At 35.8% G+C, this 20925-nt stretch overlaps 1 protein-coding gene across 2 annotated transcripts in view; it reads left to right on the top strand.

Moving 5' to 3' along the window:
* Positions 1-20925, top strand: part of SLC25A12 (solute carrier family 25 member 12) — a 130767-nt gene that overhangs the window by 25319 nt on the left and 84523 nt on the right. For both annotated transcript variants that reach the window (XM_069079966.1, XM_069079965.1), the window contains 3 exons: positions 7022-7137; positions 16287-16426; positions 20360-20506. In XM_069079966.1, coding sequence (XP_068936067.1) covers positions 7022-7137; positions 16287-16426; positions 20360-20506 — 403 coding nt within the window. The remainder of the gene's footprint in view (positions 1-7021; positions 7138-16286; positions 16427-20359; positions 20507-20925) is intronic.

The raw sequence follows: 20925 nt of genomic DNA, 5'->3' as shown, positions 1-20925 counted from the left end.
CCAAAAGAAAGTGGCTAGTGACCATGTCTGTCAGAGTACATAGCATTCCACAGTCATAGTTTCCCCAGCCCCCTACCTCTCTATTGAAGGAAGGGGTGTGCTTTCCTTCTCTAGGGCCAAGATTGTTTATTATAATTACTCAGCCTTCAGCTGTCCATGTTTTGTACCGTGTTTCCCCGATAATAAGACACTGTCTTATTAAATTTTTTTGGACAGAAAAACACCAGAGGGCTTATTTTCAGGGGAGGGCTTATTTTAATGAATATTGACAGAAATTTTAATAAACAGGTAAATGTGAACAAAAAAATGTACCTTTATTCAATAATGAATTCAATAAAGAACAGGATGATGTGCTCACTGCTGCAGCTCTGATTGGATGCAGCTCGGAGCACAGCGTGCGTTTCACCCGGGGGGGGACGGTGCATACAGAGGGTACCGTAATGTAGCGTGTAGCGCAGGGGACCACCTTCACTACAGTAGCAATCTCAATAGGGCTTATTTTCGGGGGAGGGCTTATTTTAGAGGAATCTTACACAGTAAGGGGAGGGCTTATTTTCGGGATAGGTCTTATTATCGGGGAAACACGGTAGGTACTGTGTATATTATTCTCCTTGTTCTACTTGACTTTGTCTCAATTCATACATTTATTCCCACATTACCCTGAATTCCTTAAATTTCTCACAATATAATAAAGTTCTGTGAAATTCGTGAACTAAAATTTGTTCAACTTAGTCGATGCATGCTGCCCATTTTGTTTCTAGATTTTTACTACCGCACCAAAATGCCACTCTGAATATTTTGCTATATGTGAGACCTTTCTTTCTGTCTTTGACCTCTTTAGGGTATGTGATCACTAGTGGGATATCTAGGTTAACGGCATGAACTTTTTAAATCAGTTTTATAGCATAATTGGAAATTGTTTTCAAAAATGGCTAGACCCATTTGCAGCTTCACCAACAGTGTATTTATCTGTCTGTCTTCCCTCAGCCCTTCTAGCATTGAATATTTGTATCTTTAATCATTTTTGCCAACTTATTGAGTATAAGGTGAAATCTGTTTTTTTTTCTTCCAGATTTGGAACAAACTTTCATTTGTTTGTGAATAGTTTTTAATTTTTTTTTTTGGAAAACTGTTAATATATTTAATTATATAGGGGAACCCTCTACTTTTTTAATTGAACACCCTAAATAAAACAAAGGTCATTTGAGTTTTGAGATTTTCGAACATCTTTGTTATAATTCTCTTACCATACATATTTGAGTCAATATAGTTTTCCCTTTGGCAGGATTCTCTGGGATATAGAATTCATAGGTAATAGTAATAGTAACAATAATGATAATAATAATAAAACAGTTACTTATATAGCACTTTCAGATTAACAAAGTGCTTTACATAAATGTTATCTTATTCGATTATCACATAAATCCTATTTTATCCAGGTCTTGCAGAGGAGGAAATTAAGGCTGGTAGAGGTTAGATGACTGGCAAGAATAACAAAACCAGTTAGTATCTTGAGGCAACAATTAAATTTAGGGCTTTCTGATTCTAAAGGCTGAGTAATTGGGATTAAGTGACTTGCCCAAGGTCACACAGCTAGTAAGTGTTAAGTGTCTGAGGCTGGATTTGAACTCAGGTCCTTCTGACTCCAGGGCTGGTGCTCTATTTACTGCGCCACCTATCCACCCCCACATGACTATTTTGGTTCTCAATTTTATCACCTATAAAATGTGGTGGTTGGATTAGCCAGGCTTTAAGGTCTTTTTCTATTTCTAAATCATAGAATGTTATGTATACAATAGATAAATACAATAATTAACCACTGATAGGCCCAATTGTGAAAGGAGTAGAAGAAAGAGAAGTACAAGAATTAAATAAGTCAGTGGCTAGGTGGCACAGTGAGTAAAACACCCGCCCCAGGGTCGGGAAGACCTGAGTTCGGTTCTGGCCTTAGATACTTAACACACAAAAAACTAGCTGTGTAACCTTGGACAAATTACTTAACCCCAATTGCCCTCCAAAAGGCAAAAAAAAAAAAAAGAATTAAATAAGTCAAGGCATCTAGGTACTGCAGTGAATAGAGCCCTGGAGTCAGGAGGACCTGAATTCAAATTTAGCCATAGACACAACACATTTACTGGCTGTATGACCTTGGGCAAGTCACTTAACTCCAACTGCCTTACCTTCCCCCCTCAAAAAAAAAGAATTAAACAAATCAACAAATGAATAAACTACTTAATATTTTTCCTGTTATTTGTTAGGAACCTTGTAGAAAAAAATGAGGAAGCATTTTTTATTTTTCCAAATTTTCAGGGCAGTAAGCACCATCATCAGAGTGAAGAATGATTGGAGGAGATCCTTTGAATTTTTGTAATGCAGTTGCTATTATAACAAATGGCTAAATTCTTCTCCACTATCTTAATTTTTAATATCTCAAATATCATCCTTTACCACTGATGTCTTTAGGTCTTGATCCTGTATAATTCTATGGGAAATATTCTTGAGATAATTCCTTGTTTGATAGATCAAGACATGTATATTTTTTAGTAGGTAGGGATAGAATAGCTAACCTGAAAGCTGGCATTGAAGGAGATTAGTCAGTTTCCTAAGTAATTACTTTAGAAGGTTAAAAAATAAATAAATTTAGTGCATTTAAGAAACTGCATTCAATGTGGAGCAGAAATACTTGTTTTTTGATTACTTAACACTATGACTATATTTGGACCTATCTCAGCTGGTAGTTTTTTTAATGGCCTTTCCATTCCTCTCATTAGTGAAGACTGCAGAATATTTCAGGAATATGTGATTGGACAATTATAGGACATAAAAGCAAAAAATAAAATCTGTAAAAGAAGGATATAATAGAAGAGGACCTACATAAAGGGATGGAAATTGTATTATAGAGAAGGTAAGGGATCGAAATTCAGATACTATGGATGAGGTACAAACAAGAATAAAAATAGACTTGTAGGAGGAAATTGTGAGGAGTGATGATGATCCATGATCAAGGAGTGGTGTGTATAGGAGTCAGATAGGAAATGATGTATATAAGGGTTCAACTTAATAAAATGTATTATGTTTTTTTTTTCTCCCAGAAAACAAGTCCTCTAATTTCATGCCAAACTTTCAGGTAGTGTCTTATATACTAAGTATGATAAATATTTCCTATACAAATTTTCTTTCCTTGAAATCTACCTCTGAAAAAATAGTAGTAATACAAAGAAGTGATAATACAAAGGACTGAATTTTGTACAGAATACTATGCTTTGCATTTGTTGTTTTCCTATGAATTAAAAAAATCCCTTAACCTGGCTAGAACTTGAAAAACAATGATTATTGTTTATTATTATAGGAAGGAACCTTTTTTTTCTGTCATTTTAGTCATGTTCAATTCTTCGTGAATTTATTTGGGGTTTCCTTCTCAAAGATATTGGAGTGGTTTGCCATTTCCTCTCCAGCTCATTCTCTCTACCGCCTCCCCCCCCCCCATTTATTCAGTATTTATTTTTTTCCAATTATGCTTATACATTTATTTATTTTTATATTTTATATTTATGTTTATTTTTTCTAATTATATGTAAAGATAGTTTTCAACATTTACTTTTATAAGATTTTGAGTTTCAAATTTTTTTCTCTCCCCTCCCCAAGATAGCAACTGATCTAATGTGGTTATACATGTACAGTCATATTAAATATATTTCTGTTAGTCATGTTGTGAAAAAAGAATCAGAACAAAAGGTAAAAGCCACAAGAAAGAAAAAACAAAAAAGTAAAAATAGTATGGTTTGATCTGCATTTAGACTCCAGCTCATTTTTACAGATCAGGAAACTGAGGCAAACAGGATAAAGTGATTTGCCCAAGGTCACACACAGTAAGTGACTTGCTCATGGTCACATTGTCTGAGACTTGATTTGAACTTAGGCCTTCCTGACTCCAGGTGTAGTACTCTATCCACTGTTCCACCTTCCTGCCTAGTCAGGTAGGGAGACAGGTAGACCTGAGTTCAAATCCAGCATTAGATACTTCCTAGTTGTGTGAACCTGGGCAAGTCATTGACCTCTGTTTGCCTTAGTTTCCTTAATTGTAAAATAAGGATAATAGCACCTACCTCACAGGGTTGTTGTGAGGATAAATGAAATAATATTTGTAAAGTTCTTAGCACTGTGTCTGGAAAGGAGTAGACACTATATAATGCTTCCCACCCACCACCCACCCCTTCTCTTTCCTATCATTTAAAAACTTTTCTTGTGCAGGTGATACTTTTAGAATGCAGTAGAGCCATTTATTATGGAATTCAAAATACTTGTATTCATGAACTATAATTCATTTTGCTTTTTCTTTACGAACAGTTAGATTGATCTTTCAAATTGTTATCTCTCTAAGGAGGGTTTGTAATATTCTGGGACTTAATGAAATTAATTTGTTATCTCCAAATAGAACTTGGAGAACTTCACCATCAACACAATATTTCATTTGACCTTATGTAGCACACTTTCCATGACAATAGTAATGACCTTGGCCCAATAGGTCTCTCTCTCTCTCTCTCTCTCTCTCTCTCTCTCTCTCTCTCTCTCTCAATGTGAGTAATGCTTTTGCTTTAATTTCATTTCTCATGGAGTTTTATGACTTTGATGTATGTGTATATACTTGGATGTATATCATGTTGCCATAGCCTGCTTTTTGTTCTTATGAATCATGCTTTCATATAAATTAGTCAGCACAGTGGGATCTTACTTACTTTTAATTCAATCAGTTATGTTAAGAATCATCTGTGAAAGCTACCTGTTGCCATTTTGTCAAGCATGCCCTTGATGCACTCAGTCTATTCTCAACAATGTTGTAAAGATGTAGTAGGCACTATGTAAATATGGAGATATACATTTTTTGACACAGCCAGTGTGTGGATTTGTTTTGCCTGGTTAAATACATTTGACATAAGGGTTTTTGTTTTTCTTTCCTTCATTTTTTTGAGGGTAGAACCAGCAATAACAAAGTGAAAAAAAAAAAGAAAAGTAAGAAAAAAAGATCATTGAAAAACATTTTTAAAATACGCAAAAGAAAAGGAAGGTCAGTAGGAAATTTAGACAAGTAGGACAGCTTTAACTATAACATGTTAATTTTATCATATATTTAAAAAGAAAAGCAATCTGCACATAATACAAACTTGTGAAATCCCCTTTTTCTTTTCTACTTTGTACATGGAAAATGTTTTTTGGTGTTAAGTTTAGAACCAAAGAAAACCAAAACAAACCCAACATCAAAAAGAGAAAGTCATATGGGTAGGTAGTTACTAATGCCTCTTCAATCACCTTTATTTTCCTTCAGTAAAAACACCATCTTTGATCTGTCATTCTTTTAAAATTATCCCTTTTTAGAAAGATCTTGAGGTTCAATTTAAGAATTCATAAATTTGTGTCCTAAATAGTAGGAAATATGATTAGTAGATATAGCATGCTTTTTAATGCTATTTTATTTCTATCACAGTAGGTAGTTGCACCTATAACTGATACTTTTAAATGATGTTGTCACTTCTGAGGAAATGTGATCTTGGCATTTCATTTATAATTTGTTCTGTCTGCTTATTTTAAAATCATATGTGTGCACTGCCATTTATATTTAAGATCTTGGACAAATAATTTAAATCTCTAGCCCTCAGTTTCATCATCTATAAAATGAGATGATTGAATTAGATCATCTCTGAGACTCCATTCTCATAAGTTATGTAGCTTCATTTATCCCATTAGACTAACCTGTCACCACAGACCTAAGATTCACTTGAGGTGAATTCATATCCTGTAGAGATGCTTTAGTGGATAGGCTTTGCACTTTGGGGGGAGATTGAGGGGGAGGAGTGATATATTGGTGTGGGGAACTCATGATATAGAAATTTCTTCCACCACTACAAATTAGCCATAGTACTCAGTAAATATTTTGTGAGTGTCTTTTATGATTCCATCTTATTATGTGGCTAAACCCATCCTTTACTTGAAGCCTGGCCATTTTTATCCTAGATTCTGATAGGATTTTTAGTTACTTGTTTGACAGAAAGTTAAGTAGCATGGTGAAGCAGGCCCTGTGTTGAAGAATTGGGTCATTCTCATTAACTTATGGAGCAACACTTTCATAAAGCTGCTTTCTGAGCAAGCACCACAGAAACAATGTATAATAATTCTATTATATAACTTAGAACAGATTATGTTGCATCTATGTGGTAGATATAATTAAGCCTCTGAAATTTAAATTATTCCAATAAATATGGAATATCGTGATTTTTTAAAACTTGAATTGGGTTTGGAATTAATATAAAATGTAAAATTTTAAAGTACATTTATTTTTTATTAACTTCTTATGGAATTTTTTTGCTTCTGTGCCCCTTGACTTCCTTTTCCCTGCCTCCCCCCACCCACAATAATCCTTTGAATTATAATATTTGTTATATAGTCTAACTGGGAAACCTTCCCAGTTAGGGGTTATAGTTAATTCAGTGTTCACATTATATTGGGGGGTGGTAGGGAGAGACATTTGTTTTCTAAGTATTTTTATTATTTCTAAAGGTACCACTTAAAAATTGCCAATATTTTCACCTTTTCAGGAAATTTTTTTCCTTCATCCAGGCAGAAATTTTTCCTAAGCAGCTTAGTTTATATATTCATCAAAAAAAGTATTGCTGACTCATAGTCCATATCAAATTGTGGACATTGCTACCAAATTTTACATAATACAGCTTCTAAGAGATGATAATTTGAAGAAAAAACACAAGCATACCAATAAAGGTGCAGACTCAACATGTGGATATATGTACTTTACTCATAACATTACTGTAATGCCACTCCTTAGGAATCTCAAGTATATGAGTGTCCATTAGTTCTCTGCAGCAAGCTGGTTAAGCAGGACAGTTATGCTTTATGTGCCTTACCAGTTCAATGGGTGTAGTTTCAAAGCAGTTGTTCCTCAACTACAAGTACTGCTGCCCTTACTAAGTCTTTAGAAACCTGACAATTTTTTTTTTATATTTTATTTTAGGTTGATCTCCTATCAAGAGTTTTTGGCATTTGAGTCTGTTTTGTGTGCCCCAGATGCTATGTTCATAGTAGCTTTCCAATTGTTTGACAAGAGTGGAAGTGGAGAGGTGACATTTGGTAAGGATATTTCAAGACCCCCCTGAAAAAAAGAAAGAAAAAAAGGAAAGAGAGAGAGAAAGAAAATGTCTTTTGAGAACTAGGTAGTGAGGTTGGTCTAGGCTTTAACTCCAATACCTACCAGTGGATATAGATTGTTGTGTATTTAGGACCTGATCAGCCATTAAGTACAGTGCTAATTTCCTAAAAGGATTCATGCAGATAAAATAGAAAATCTGTTTTCTTTTCTTCAAAGCATTAGACTGTTGCAAAAGATTAAGGAATCCAGGAATGTAATTACTCCAGCTCATTGAATCACTGACACTTTCACATTCCTAAAATAGGTGCTACAAAATTTTCTTGTTCTGGGCCAGCCTGGGCAAAATTCTTTATGAAATAGAGTATGAACTGCATGGAGTCATCCTCTACATTCTTTAAGGGATTTCTGGGTAAGAAGTTCAGGACTTTTCTGTAGCATCACTGGAGAATTGTTACTTTGCCATTTGAAAAGAGAAGAATGGGATATGAAGTGGGGGAGTGAGTCTAATTAGCCCTCTATACACCCCAATTTTAGCTTTTTGTCTTAAAAGACCAACATAAAAAATAATTGTTATTAGTTGTTGGATATGGAAATTGATTTTATTTGCCCAGTAGGACATGGTTTCTCTGCATACAAGCCAGGATAAAGATTTGTAACAATGTGAAAAATTTTAGTATCTGTATAGTTACAAAGATTGGCATGTGTATAGTATAAAGAGTAGTTGTTTTTTTCTAATGGACTGTGAAGTGTGGTACCTCAGTGGTTTCATGGAACAGAATAAAATTGTTCAATAAAGACAAATATATTTATTTTCTTGAATTTGTAGCTCCTTATTTGTTGTGGCTTTGGCACCATCTTTTAAAAGGAAAATGAGGCCATTCCTGAGCCACATATAAAAAATATTCACTGTGGTGTTTTGTTAATTAAAAAAAATCAAATCAATCTCCTCATGATAAGCACAAAGTTAAATTTGCCTCATAGCTCTGGAGGTTTCCTATCACCATAATAAGGGTGAAAAAGCATAGGTAACTTGGGAGAGAGCCGCTGAGCCTGGTCGGTAAGCCTCTAATTATACATTTTACCTTGTCCCTAAATTTTCTTTCTCTTAAGCTAGTAGGATTTTGTGTATATCAAAGATCTTTCCTGATAAATAAATATGGAAATATGAAGTTCAGTAATTTAAGACCATCTCATGCCTCTTAGAGATACATTTTTTCTTTTGCTTTGTAGCCTTTTGGCCTTTCTGTCTCATGAAAAATATTAACTTGCTTTAGGAACACCTTTCTCCTGCAGCTAGTAAAAAGCACAAACAAAACCTCTGCCCACTGTCCATTCAGCCTTAAACCAGCACGCATTAATAATGCCGCATTTTTTGTCTTCTCCTCTGTAGGTATCACATAAAACTGTGTGTTCCAGCAAGTCTGGAACAATGGTGCCTCAAAAGTAGCTGGAACAATACTTTAAAATTAGTGAGTGGGGCCTCTATTTAGACCATTTGCTTCTCATTTAGGTGTTAGAATTCCTGAAAACCTATGCCAGGTTGTCTTCTTTCACCCTTAGCATCCTGGCATTGTGGCTCTTTGTTTCTTTTGCCGCCCATCTCATTGTTTCTCTCCACCTTCCATTTGAAAAACAAAGCACTTCAGTCAGTGGATCCCAGCAGGCTCTTAACACAGGCCCAAGAAATTGCCACAGCTCAAATGATTAGATTTATAACCAGTGGAGGAAACAGCTGAGCAGTTTCTTGATGCCAATTCAGTTTCACAAATATTTATTGAGTGGTTACTAGGTGTGAGGCACGATTTTAGGGGCTTGTGATTTATGACTGCAATTCTTGCATCTTCCCGCAAGGGCCTCATTTTAAAATTTAATACATCCCCTCAAACTATAATACAGCACAGTATGCCTGGCTATTCTTTTCTGTGCTTCTAATTTTAACAGAGTAAGATTTAAAAGTAAGGATTAAAATTAAATTGAATCCAAATGTAGTATCAATAGCTTCTGGCAGAAAGAGAAAACACTTAAGCCTTTTGGATTACTCAGTGTATATTGTTACCCCTATGGCATCCTAATTTTCTTTTCATTTTTAGGTCTCATAATTGTGGAATGGGAAAATTCTTAGGAAATACAGAGTGAAGATAGTTGTATCTTGCTATATTGTGACCCTGGCTCCAACACAATTATTTGATCTTACTGGCCATTATTTGATATCTTTGAGTGCTACCATTTCCTAGGTTCATTCAGTGTTTCTCTGCTTTATACACCCAAAACAAAGCATTTTGATGATCTTAAGTACATGGAAATTTCAGCTGAAAAGCTTTATAAATGAGGTACTGAAAGAGAGAATTTTAAATTTGATTCCTTGAAGCAGCGTCATTCTTATCACAAATTCAAAGTTTAATATTACAAATTGTAACAAATGCACAGATATTTTCATTGAGGTGGTAACAAGCTTTCTGAGAACTGATGTTTTCCAATAATGTTCAATATTACAAAGTTCACATACAATAGAAAAATTTAGATCGCTAGTTCTCAAAGTGTGATCTTGGTATTCTCAGGCATCCCAGAGACTTTGGGAGGGGGCGTCTGCAAGAGCAAAACTATTTTCATAACATTAAGTCATTTTAATTTCTAACATGGTAGACATCAATAGACATAACATATAAGAAAGTTTTTTGGGAAGGGGAGTGGTCCTCAATGATTTTTTTAACTATAAAGGGGTCCTGAGACCAAAAAGTTTGTGAACTCCTGGTTTAGATACTTGCTTGTACTTGGTTGCAATGGGAATTTTCATCTATGTTTCACATTTATTTTACTGAAGGGAATAACAGTCAGACAGCCAATGCAGTTATCAAACACGTATTATGTGTCGGGCACTGTGGTAAGTGCTGAGGATACAAAAAAAGGTAAAAGTATTGTGCATATCCATCATGCATATGTTTATCTCTGAGGAAATTTTAAACCCAGCTGAACGCTACCACAATTCACACAGTCAGTTTTATAAATTGGCACTTGCTTATTAATTTCTCTTTCTCTCTCTTTTATTTATGGGAGAGATAGAGGATATAGGTAAGGAGCAGAGAGGGAGAATGAAGAGTAGTATAGAATAGGAGAAACTCTTTGGTCCTTGGTACCTCACCTTGATAATGATTGCATTACGGAAATGTACTTAAGCACTTGATTTTCATCTATCTGTATTCTTAAAAAAGAAGTGGATCTGCCATAATACATAAATCTAATTATTGTGCATGTAAGACATATGTACCTTGGCCGGTATACATATAAATAGTTGTATTTGTATATACATTACATAGAGATGGCTAAGCTGTATTAGCTTTTTATAGCCTTTGCTCTTATTTGATATACCATACTTTTGAGCCAAAATATTTAGTTATTATTTAAAAAACCTTACAACACAACCCATACTTTTATCACTGCCCATTTAGTGGGGTCTGGCTCTGTATAGTACTTGGCAGGGGGAGGGGGGGTGTACGTGCATTGCTAGAGGTGCCCACCTTTGGGGGAGAGGCCTTACAAAGAAGTCTTTGTAGTCTATTTCTGACTATTTCCTAGAGTAGCACAAGCCTCCATGGACTTCTTAAGTGTGAATGCGATGTGTGAATGTGGTAATGATTTCATTGTTTCTCCTTGATATGTACCCTCAGCAAAACTTCTAACACTGCAAGCTGTGTATAACTGCTTGATGGCTTTTATATAATTCCTTTCCTTCTAGTAGGCTGAGCGCTTGCCCACTGAGTTCGCTAGGCAATGCATGACAGTTTGTTGTATAACTCACATCAAAACTATCTACTTCTGCTTAATACAATTGATTGACATGCCCTGGATTAGCAATTATGCTATATGGTGCAATTGTTATCAATATTGGATTTAGCCAAAATGTGTATTGCCTCAACAGTGAAGCATTCATAACTGAAGTCCTATCTATTTACTAATAGGATGAATGCAAGACATTTTGAAAGTGCTACATTCTCTCTATAAATTCTCATCCACAGAAAAATATTTTAATTCCAAAGAGCTAGGGGTTTTACACAGGAAATTTTTGGAGAATTTTAGTTATTTGAAAATATTCTTTTTGAGAGAACTCTCCAAATAATCACTTTTGAAGAAAACATCCTCTCCCCTGAAAGTAGCATTCTCTAGAAAGAGGGGTTCTATTTGGTCATCACTTTGTGAGTTAGGGTACGGTAGTTTAAAATACAATTTTGAGTTTTCTTTTTCACTTCTGCCTGACTAGAAAGCTTTGCCTTTGTCCCCAGTGGGAAGACCTGAGTGAAGCAGATTAGGCAGATAACTATTGTAGCCACAGTTTTCATAAAGGGTCTGGTAGGATGCAGCCTATATCTTATAACTCAGCAGCTATACCTCTAATGAGTAGAACCAGAAATTCTGACCTGGAAGAATATGTAGTTCTGACAGAAATTGAGTCACCGACTAAACATGAGAAAAAGCAAAGGATGCGATATGATGGAATGCCTTTCTTTTGGAGCACCAGATCAGTATACCTATGACACCATTCAAGGAGAGATGTAGAATTTCTTCTTGGTGACCTTTAACCATTCCTGAGTGGGCCATATATAATCCTCAAAGCTTGGTCCTATAGTAGCTTGAAATTTGAGGCAAAGGGGGATCTGGTATTATTTTCCTCTAATGATGTTTTATGATAAAACATGAGTACTTGTTGAAGCATCTGGTTTACAGTGACAGATGCATTATCTCAGAGGTGAAATGGCACAAAGATTGGTTAGAGTTGAGAATACTTTGCTGTCATTGACAAATCCTCACATCATTTTCTCCTTAAGGTAGGTAATGGGCAATTTCAAATGTCTCTTCTGCTTCCCTCACCCATGGAGACACAGAAGGTAGTAGTGATCTGTTCTAGCTGAACTAATGATATCCTTGGGAGTAGAACTCAGGTATCTGATCCCTCAGGCTAGTGCTATGTCTTTCTGCCTCTATAAATTCTAGGTTCCTGCCTCACCAGCCTCTTTTTCCTAAACCATTAAATTCCTGAAAATCTAGTTCCATAAGTCTCACCATTTCAATATATTCTTACATATGTGGAAGTTCTCAGAAGGCCTTTTTAAGATGCTCAAGGTGGAACTCAGCTACTCAAATAATACATATATACACATGTGTGTATATGTGTGTGTGTATATACTTTTTTTCCTGAAAGTAAAAAAAAAAACTGTTTGGTCTCTAGCCTATAATCTCATAGCCATGGCTCCTGGGCTGGAATCTTTGGAATTGGACATCTCATTCTTTGGGCTGATGGTAGGTGGGTTGTGTCACAGGGCTGATGGCTTGTATACCTACAGGAGGAGTTCTCTGGCCACAGCGCTGGTACAGCAGCTCCTTCCAGGCTCATTCATGGAGCAGGCATGGTGGCAGTCTTGGAGAAGAGTGCCAGCCCCGGTCAGAGGTAATTTTGTACTGCAGAAAGGTGAACAAGATTAGTATGAGGCTCCTGTAAGGAAAAAGGGGTGGGATGAGGGTGGATGATATGGGGGGATAGCAGTTGGGCTGATGGGGAAATTGGAAACCCATTAAAACACATTTATATCACATGTGCTATAATATACTTTATCATGTAATCAAATATTGCATTAGTCATATGTGACTAACACAGCTCAAATCACTAATGCTCTGCCTGTGGAAATTTTCTCCAAAACACAGTTTTTCCTTGTCTCTACCCTTTTCCCCTCCTGCCAAATCAATGCTGCCTCTCATACCATCAGAGAGAGCATTGTTCTATCTCACTTATGTGTTTGGCTTGATTGTCCAAATCAAAGGAAATTATAAATAGTTTTTCATAAGCCAAATTCTGCAGGAAGTGAGAGGTTGGTTTATTGATAGTGTTGTGTCAGAAAGTTTTAGCATTTCTCTTTCCTGCTTATTTATATTGATTCCTGCTCCTATTAACAATGTCAGTCTTATTAAAAAGACAACAACAACCCACTACTTCAACTCATGGTCTTCATGACTTAATCATGGGATGTTGATCATGTTATCACTTACACTTAGTCCAGAACTATGGTCACTTAAAACAGCACTACAGGTAGTGACCACTTAGACTCTTGTTTGCCCCTGGAAAGACGGGATTCTCTCTTGGAAAAACCTTTCTGTGCTCTTTTAGTCAGTTGCATTGGGTGTATTTGAGATTATTGGTGTTCCCTTTCATGTCATGCAGGACCTAATAAAACTGGATAAGATAAGAAGAAAGCCAGCTGCTTGAGATAATGCATCACAGGAGTGTAATCCAGTCAAGAAAAGAAATGGGGGGGGGGGACACACACACACACACACACATGAGCTGCCTCCTGTGAACTATTCCCCAATTCTGGAGCCTTTGTATGGTTTTTATAAGAGGATCCTAGTAATGGTTAAGTGATGAATACGAGTTGGACTTTTAAGCCACCAATCAGATAAATGATTCACAATCCATTAATTAATTCTGTAGTGTAGCTTTAATCAATCTTATATTAAGCATGTATTAGGAAATGTGAGTAGGGAAAAATTGGTTAGAAAAAAAGAAAAATATCTCAAGTGCCCAAGTAGGTAAAAAATTGTTACCCAGCCCCAGCAACAACAATTGAATACTATAAACAGGTCAAAGACAAATATCTAAAAGATTTTTGGGATAGTGGACAGACCACATTCTACTCTGATGAGCATAGTAGAACCTTACACCAAACACTTAAAGCTATAAGTTGCCTTGAAGAAGTAGGAAGCAGTCAAACAAAATCCATGATAAATGACATTCCTATATCTGGAAACATAACTGAGAGCTCTCCAAAGGTGAAAATGTTGAACTAGGTTGTTTTGTGTTATCAAAGCCTCGCTTTCGAATATAGTTAGTATGTTCTATTTTAAAGACATTTTAAGAATTTGCTAGCAATAGCTGGCGAGTTTGTAAAAATAATATTTCTAATTACCTAGCACTTTCTAATTAGCTTTCTCCTGCCTACAATTAATTTTTAAGTCTCCATTGAAGTTGAAATTTTGCCTTATAAATTATATCTTTGGGGAGGGGAATAAATCAAATTTGTTTTACTACTTCATTTGAATTTCTTGAATTGATAGCTTTCTGTATCTATGGCTGCCAACTTACCTCTTTAATATCCAGTTTCTCCTCTGAGAGTCCAAAATTTGTAGTTATATAAAAGAGGGTCTGCTCTATCCCACATTTCAATGAAAATTAAGTGTAGGTACCAAATACACACTTTATAAACCAGTAATTGAGGTTTCTGGAAATTGCTTCTTTAAAAATTTCCTATTCAAATTCTTTGATAATTCATCTTAATATTTTGTCATTTAAGCATATAACAGCAGCCCTTTTTGTTCCTCATCAATTCCTTCATGTTCTTTACTCCAGAACATTTGTTTTCAGACATCAAAATGAATTAATCATGAGGATGGAACTAATCCAATTGGAAGTTCCACTTGCCCTGATAGTTTTTGTTTTGATCTGTTAAAATATTTCTAACCCTCATGATTTGCAAGAGGTCTTTTAATTTTATTTAACTTAACTAACTGAGTTATGATGTGCTTTGAAGTAGAAATCTAGTAGAGTTCTAGATTTAAGGACAATCTTTTTATGTTAGAGGCTAGGGTTCCAAGTTATTCTTGGGTTTAGACTTTGTTTTTGGAGATTGTAACCTTATTCATGATCAAGGGTGATGAAAATCCACGTGATATCATTTTTAGAAATCAATATCTTGCAAACTGTTAGGGCAAGAAATGAATGTTGTGTTCCATTAGGTAAAGAGAGAGAGAGAGAAAGAATCCCATCTCCCCAGCGACATCCAATGCTCTCTTCTAACCTTGGTAATTGCTGTGACTTAGTTGAAGACTGGTTCTATTAAGTCAAAACCAAGAGGATTTCCAGTTCAGGATTCTACTAGTAACTCTTCTGCTTTAATCAGGAAAGAGGAGATATTCAGTTATACACTAAAGGCAGTCTGTATAGCCATGAACAAACTCGGAGATCATCTTAGTTGAGTCAGCGTAGGTTTTTGGGGGGAGCCGGAAACAGTATAAGTTGGCTGAGAAAATAAAAAGAGGTCTGTATTTGATGTTTCTTCATTACAATAGGTAGTTATTGGTAGTACCAGCCTTTCACAATAAAATTGACTTAAATTTGGAAATAATTTTGGTTCTTAAGATGTCAGTAAAACAGGCTTCCTGCTTTCTAAGCCTTGTTAATGATTGCTTTTTTTGGGCATTAGTTTCTAAATTAGGATACCCAGTCTGTTCTCATTAAAGTATCTGTCAATTGTGAATTGACTTTTATTGAAAATGTTGAACTGTGTAAGAAAGTTAATGACATTTTTTAGTGCATGAAGACAGGCCATCAGAGTAGACTTAAGGGTTTTCGTTGTACGGTACACAGCTTGACTGGTTCCTGTCTAAGAGTAACTGTTCTGTGTTTAGTCCTTCTTTATTTAAAAGTGAATCACTAATTTCACTTATCTTAAAACATTTTAATAATTGAGACTAATAATCATGGCTTTTTATGGGAGTTTTGAAGCTTTGTGTCAAGGCCATATTTTTTTTTTTGACAATATCAGAAGCTTTTAATAAGGTGCTTGCTGCTGAGCTAATGATATGCTTTTGGTGGCATTCCTTATACCTATCTTCAATAGACATATTCAGGCTAGTGTGAATGTAATAATCAAGCCTCAATCAAACCATACTTAGTATGACAAATATTGCATTATACTGTAATTTAGGTATTCATGCCTCTGATAAAGGGCTTAATTCGACTCCTTGAGGAACGGGGAAAACACTATTGATTTTATACCTGAATGCAAAGTAGCAGCCATTTACTGTGCAAGATATAAATCTCTTCCTAATTAAAATTAAATCAAGAGAAATTAAGAATCTTGTGGCCTTACATGTAATAGTACACAATCTTAAGTGTAAAATTATATTCTGTAGCAATTGTGTTCCTGTGCATGTTTCTGAGAGGACAAAAAAAAGTTTGCAGTTAATCTTAATAGAAGCGGATGATATTGACTTTTAAAACTTCTCTTGATTTTCTTCTGTAGGAACATTATGGTGGATTTTATTGTTTATTCTCAATGTAATTGACTTTTTTTTCCCTCCTAAGAAAATGTCAAAGAAATTTTTGGACAGACAATTGTTCATCATCATATACCCTTTAACTGGGATTGTGAATTTATTCGCCTGCATTTTGGGCATAACAGGAAGAAACATCTTACCTACACAGAATTTACTCAGTTCCTCCAGGTGAGCTATTTCCTTCTATAACTAGAGTTAATAGAATATTTCTTATTCTGAACTAAGATCATTCCAAGTTTCACTTTCACAATACAATAAGCATAATGCATATTCAAGTACACTTAGGCCTTCAATTTTGCTTTTGTTCTATTTTTTAGAAAGAGTGAATGATTTCCTTTTCTTATTCTGACTCTCCCAACCATTATTTCATCTGTAAACTCAACTGATTTTTTTCTTCCTTTTTCATGATATTTGAGGGATGTACCTTTTTGGTTGGAAAGATCAAATGAGGTGATGTAAGTAAAAAGTTTTGTAGAACTCAGAGTGTTATTTCTACATGTCTGCTACTATTTTTAAACAATCAAATGAGGGACACCTACATTCCTGAGCTTGTGGACTCCATGAGATCAGACTTGTGACAGCCTTTCATTTGGCTTTTAGGGTAGCAGTGAATAGACTCTATTGCTCTGATGCCACCACAAAACTAAAGGAATTCTTGTCACTAGATTGTCATGGCAGCAGCTGTGTGACTGCAGTCAATTCACTTACCCACTCTGAGGATTCTCTGTTGCTATCAATGCTCTTGCTAAAGCCTGTCCCTGAAAGCTTGGGAGAGGTAATGAAATTGGCTGATTTAGCAAGGAGTCTGGGGGCAGAGGAAGAGGGGACATGATATATTTTTTTTTAAAGCAATCGGGGTTAAGTAACTTGCTCAAGGTTACATGGCCAGTTATTGCTGGGTATGGTGCTGAGTATCTGAGCCCGGATTTGATCCAGGTCATCCCGACACTGGAGCCAGTGCTCTTACTCGCTGGGCCACCTGGCCACCCCTAGAGGGGACATGATATTATCACAATCAGTAATCAGCCAATGAATCTGTGAGGCAGGAAAATGGCAGCTGTTGTCAGTAATCCTGACAGGAGCACTCTCCCCACTTGCCCCTCTGACATTGCCTTTACATGACTAATTAAAAAAGAGCTATCTCAACTTCTGGACTAATGTTCCTAAGTTGGCCCTCATACCACAGAACTGACCATGGTAATATTAGGAAGAATTATACAGCCAAGTGAAACCTTTGTAGTAAGGCAATGCACCTGTGGGAAATCTGGTTACCTGTGTAACATTATCAATGTATTGTGTTCCTCCTCAACTGTATTTGCACCTGGGAGAATCTTATATAGTGGAGGTCTTGAGGTATAACAGATACTAAGGAGGTGGTCTATGACAACTGTGACCTTTGTAGCACTTTCTCAGATCTTCTCTATTCTCTTGGCCATACCTGTGTAAGAAGTTATGCTATGCCAGCAGTAAAAGATAATTTTGATAACACACTTAGGCCAAACCACCCCAGGCGGACATCTTCCAGTCCTCCTCCATGACTGCTGCCATCACCAAAAGCTACATATAGTACCAATCCTGTTTTTTCCTATTCTTTTAATTTCCCTTCCTCTACCTGTAGCAACCATTTATCCCCAACTCCCAATACTGGTTTCAGTGTTTAAATAGATTTTTCTGCCATCTCTCTTCTCTTCTAAGTCTGTTTCCTCAACAAAGGAGGTGGGTGAATACCTCAGAGTCCATTTGCCCAAACCTCTCCCCTTTCTCCTTCCTGCAGGTTTGGGAGGGGAACATTTTTCTTTTTTTGAGGTTAGGTTTTGGGGTTGTATTGTAGTATAGTCCTGATGATTCCCATTTCCTCATTGACAGTATCTATTGAAGAAATGGATCTGAATATTTTTGACCATTTAAAAGCCCTTTTTAATGAGATGTTTAATAAATTTATCTAACTCCTAAGTCTTTGACATATTTGCCACTGACTGTCCCATGAAGTCCTAAAGCAAGAGTGGCCTCAAGACTACGTGTGGCTCTCTGGGTCCTCAATTGTAGGCCTTTGACAGAATGCAAATTGCCCTTGTAAAGCATAGGCACTGAGAATTTGTGGGGGTTGAGGGGGTGGAGAAAGAATAAAAAAAGGAGAACAAAAGAGGTAGAAGGTGTAATATGGTCAGGAATTGTCAAGTGTCACTTATCCCCTCTTTATGCAATAGGTACATGTTTACTCCTGGCATTTTAAAGTGTTAGGTGCAGGTTTTACCTTGATTTTCTCTGAGTTTTCCAAAATGTTCTCATAGCAACACTTTATAAAATATAGTATGTTGATGACTTTTGTTGTCATTCTGTTTCCTAATATAGCTGCTTCATTGAATCTAGTTAAGCCAGATCAACTAATAAAGCATCCTTGTGGAAAGGTGTATGTAATTCTGAACCTGTAGTCTTTACCTTTTAACGAGAGGAGAGATGTAGGTTTCCTTTCTCTTCTCTGAAATCAAGATTGTTCATTTTAATTCATCTGAGTTCAGCTGCCTTTTCATGTTATTTCCATTTACATAATTGTAGTCATTGTGTATATTGTTCTCTTGCTTCACAGCAAATGCTTTCTTTCAACCATCCGGTAGGACCAAGTGTCGGCTAAGACTCCTTCATTTCCTAGAGGCTTTTGGGGGGAAATGACTGTAGTAGAGAGGGGGAAGTGAAGACTGCAAATGCATGCAGGTGGTTTATTCTGTACTGTCATTTGCAATGAGTCCATATGGCTTATTGTTTGGGTTTTCAGTTTCCTGCACTAAATGCTGTTTTGCAGATGACAAGCAAATCCAAACATGCCTTAATGTTGAAATTTTTTTCTAAGTCTTTACAAATAGATCAGATTTTTTTTTAAAGGAATGTGTGGGGACAAATATCAGCGTTCTGAACTATCACTCCCAATTTAATGGCTTGACTAGCTAGGAAGATAGTAAATTCTTGGGAGTAATAGAAAGAAAATGAGAAATAAATTAGTAATAAGGGTGAGATTTCTGTAAAGATCTACTTTAAGTACCTCCCTCCATCCAGAATTGATGGTGGTTGTTATTATTATTAAGAAATATGATAATAGCATATATTCACATGATACTTGAGGTTTGCAAAGGACTCTTCTCAGTAACGGTTTGTAGTATTTATAGAAAATTACTAATGAAAAGTACAATATTATTTTTGTATTTAATGCAATGTATACATATTTAGATATTTCCATTCAATTGCATGCAAACAACACCTAATTGCACTATTATTCTATTGTCCTAGTTTCTATGAATCGTATTGTAGGACAAAGAGGAAGTAATCATCTGAATTTTGCATAATACCCAGGGCATTATTGGTGGACAGATCTTTATTTGTAATACTACTTATTTGTTATAAAGTTTAGCTGTAGAAAAGTTCAGAAAAATTACTGGTTATTACACTATTGTTTATGACTCAAGCAAGACAAGATTACAGATAAATATGAGAGATAAAATTTTTAAGACAGTTTTTAAGTCTGAAGTTCTAAAGATTAAAATAACTAGTTGCTGGCTTTTCTCATTTGAAATAAAAATTGTTTGAGAAATTACCTCTAATTCATTTAGCGAGAGGGAGAGAAGCTTTGATTGCAAAATTTAACATTGGAAAGCCACAAATGAACCTAAACCATTATTTCAAGAAGTACTTGTGGATGACAAGGATACTTCCAAGCAGGAGAGAATAAATTACAACATAATTTTAAAGCTGAAATAAAGAGCTGAAAACATACTCAGTTTATTTTCAGTGCCGAATACTTTTCAAGTAAAATCTGAAGGTTCTTCTAATTTTTTTCCTTTTTTTTCCTATGTTGCATTGCTCTGATTCATCATTTCTTCCCTGGAATAATATGTAGGGCATTTTTAAAAATATGTAGTACATTTGCAAGAAAGCGTGCCTCTTAGGAAGAAAAAAATCAAAAGCTTTGTTGTAAATACAGTGCTGTTCATTGTTCATTTCTGTTGTTGGCTTGTGTCTGGAATGAAACTCCCTTTTCTCCTGCAACATATGCTAATGACATGTACTTTAAGGCCAATTTAATGTTCTGTTTCTAATTATTTCTTATAGGAGCTGCAGCTGGAACATGCAAGGCAAGCCTTTGCCCTGAAAGATAAAAGCAAAAGTGGAGTGATCACTGGACTAGATTTCAGTGACATTATGGTTACTATTCGGTCCCACATGCTCACTCCTTTTGTGGAGGAAAACTTGGTTTCAGTAAGTGAAAAGCAAGTACTTTGATTTTCTCAGGATGGAAATGTAATTCAAGGGAATGTTTCCTCATCTACAGCCTTAATTCTTTGCCTCTATCCCAGGTATTCTGATAAATAGTGTGATTTCCAAGAGTGGCCTAGACCAGCTAAGTCCCTTAGGCCCAGATTTCCTTACATGGGAATTAAGGCTTGTGTGTGTAGAGCAGTGGATAATCCATAAATAATGAATTGTGTGTTATTTTCATGGAGATAGGGGATGGACATATATATCCCATGCTTTATGGAAGCATGTTGTTCCAGTGTTGATAAACATACCCTTTAATTGGGAGATGAATTGCTAGAGCCTTCTTGTACTAGACACCTTCCATCTCTAGATTGCAAGCTCTTTAGAGGCAGGGGCTGTCTTTCTTTTTATGAATTGTA

This window comes from Petaurus breviceps, unplaced genomic scaffold (genome assembly GCF_028583685.1).
Source record: "Petaurus breviceps papuanus isolate PSGF00001 unplaced genomic scaffold, PetGlider_PUasm1.0 91133, whole genome shotgun sequence".
NCBI classification, from domain to species: Eukaryota; Metazoa; Chordata; class Mammalia; order Diprotodontia; family Petauridae; genus Petaurus; species Petaurus breviceps.
The sequence above is the reverse complement of the archived record's forward strand: the minus strand, read 5'-3'. Positions and strand labels throughout refer to the sequence as shown.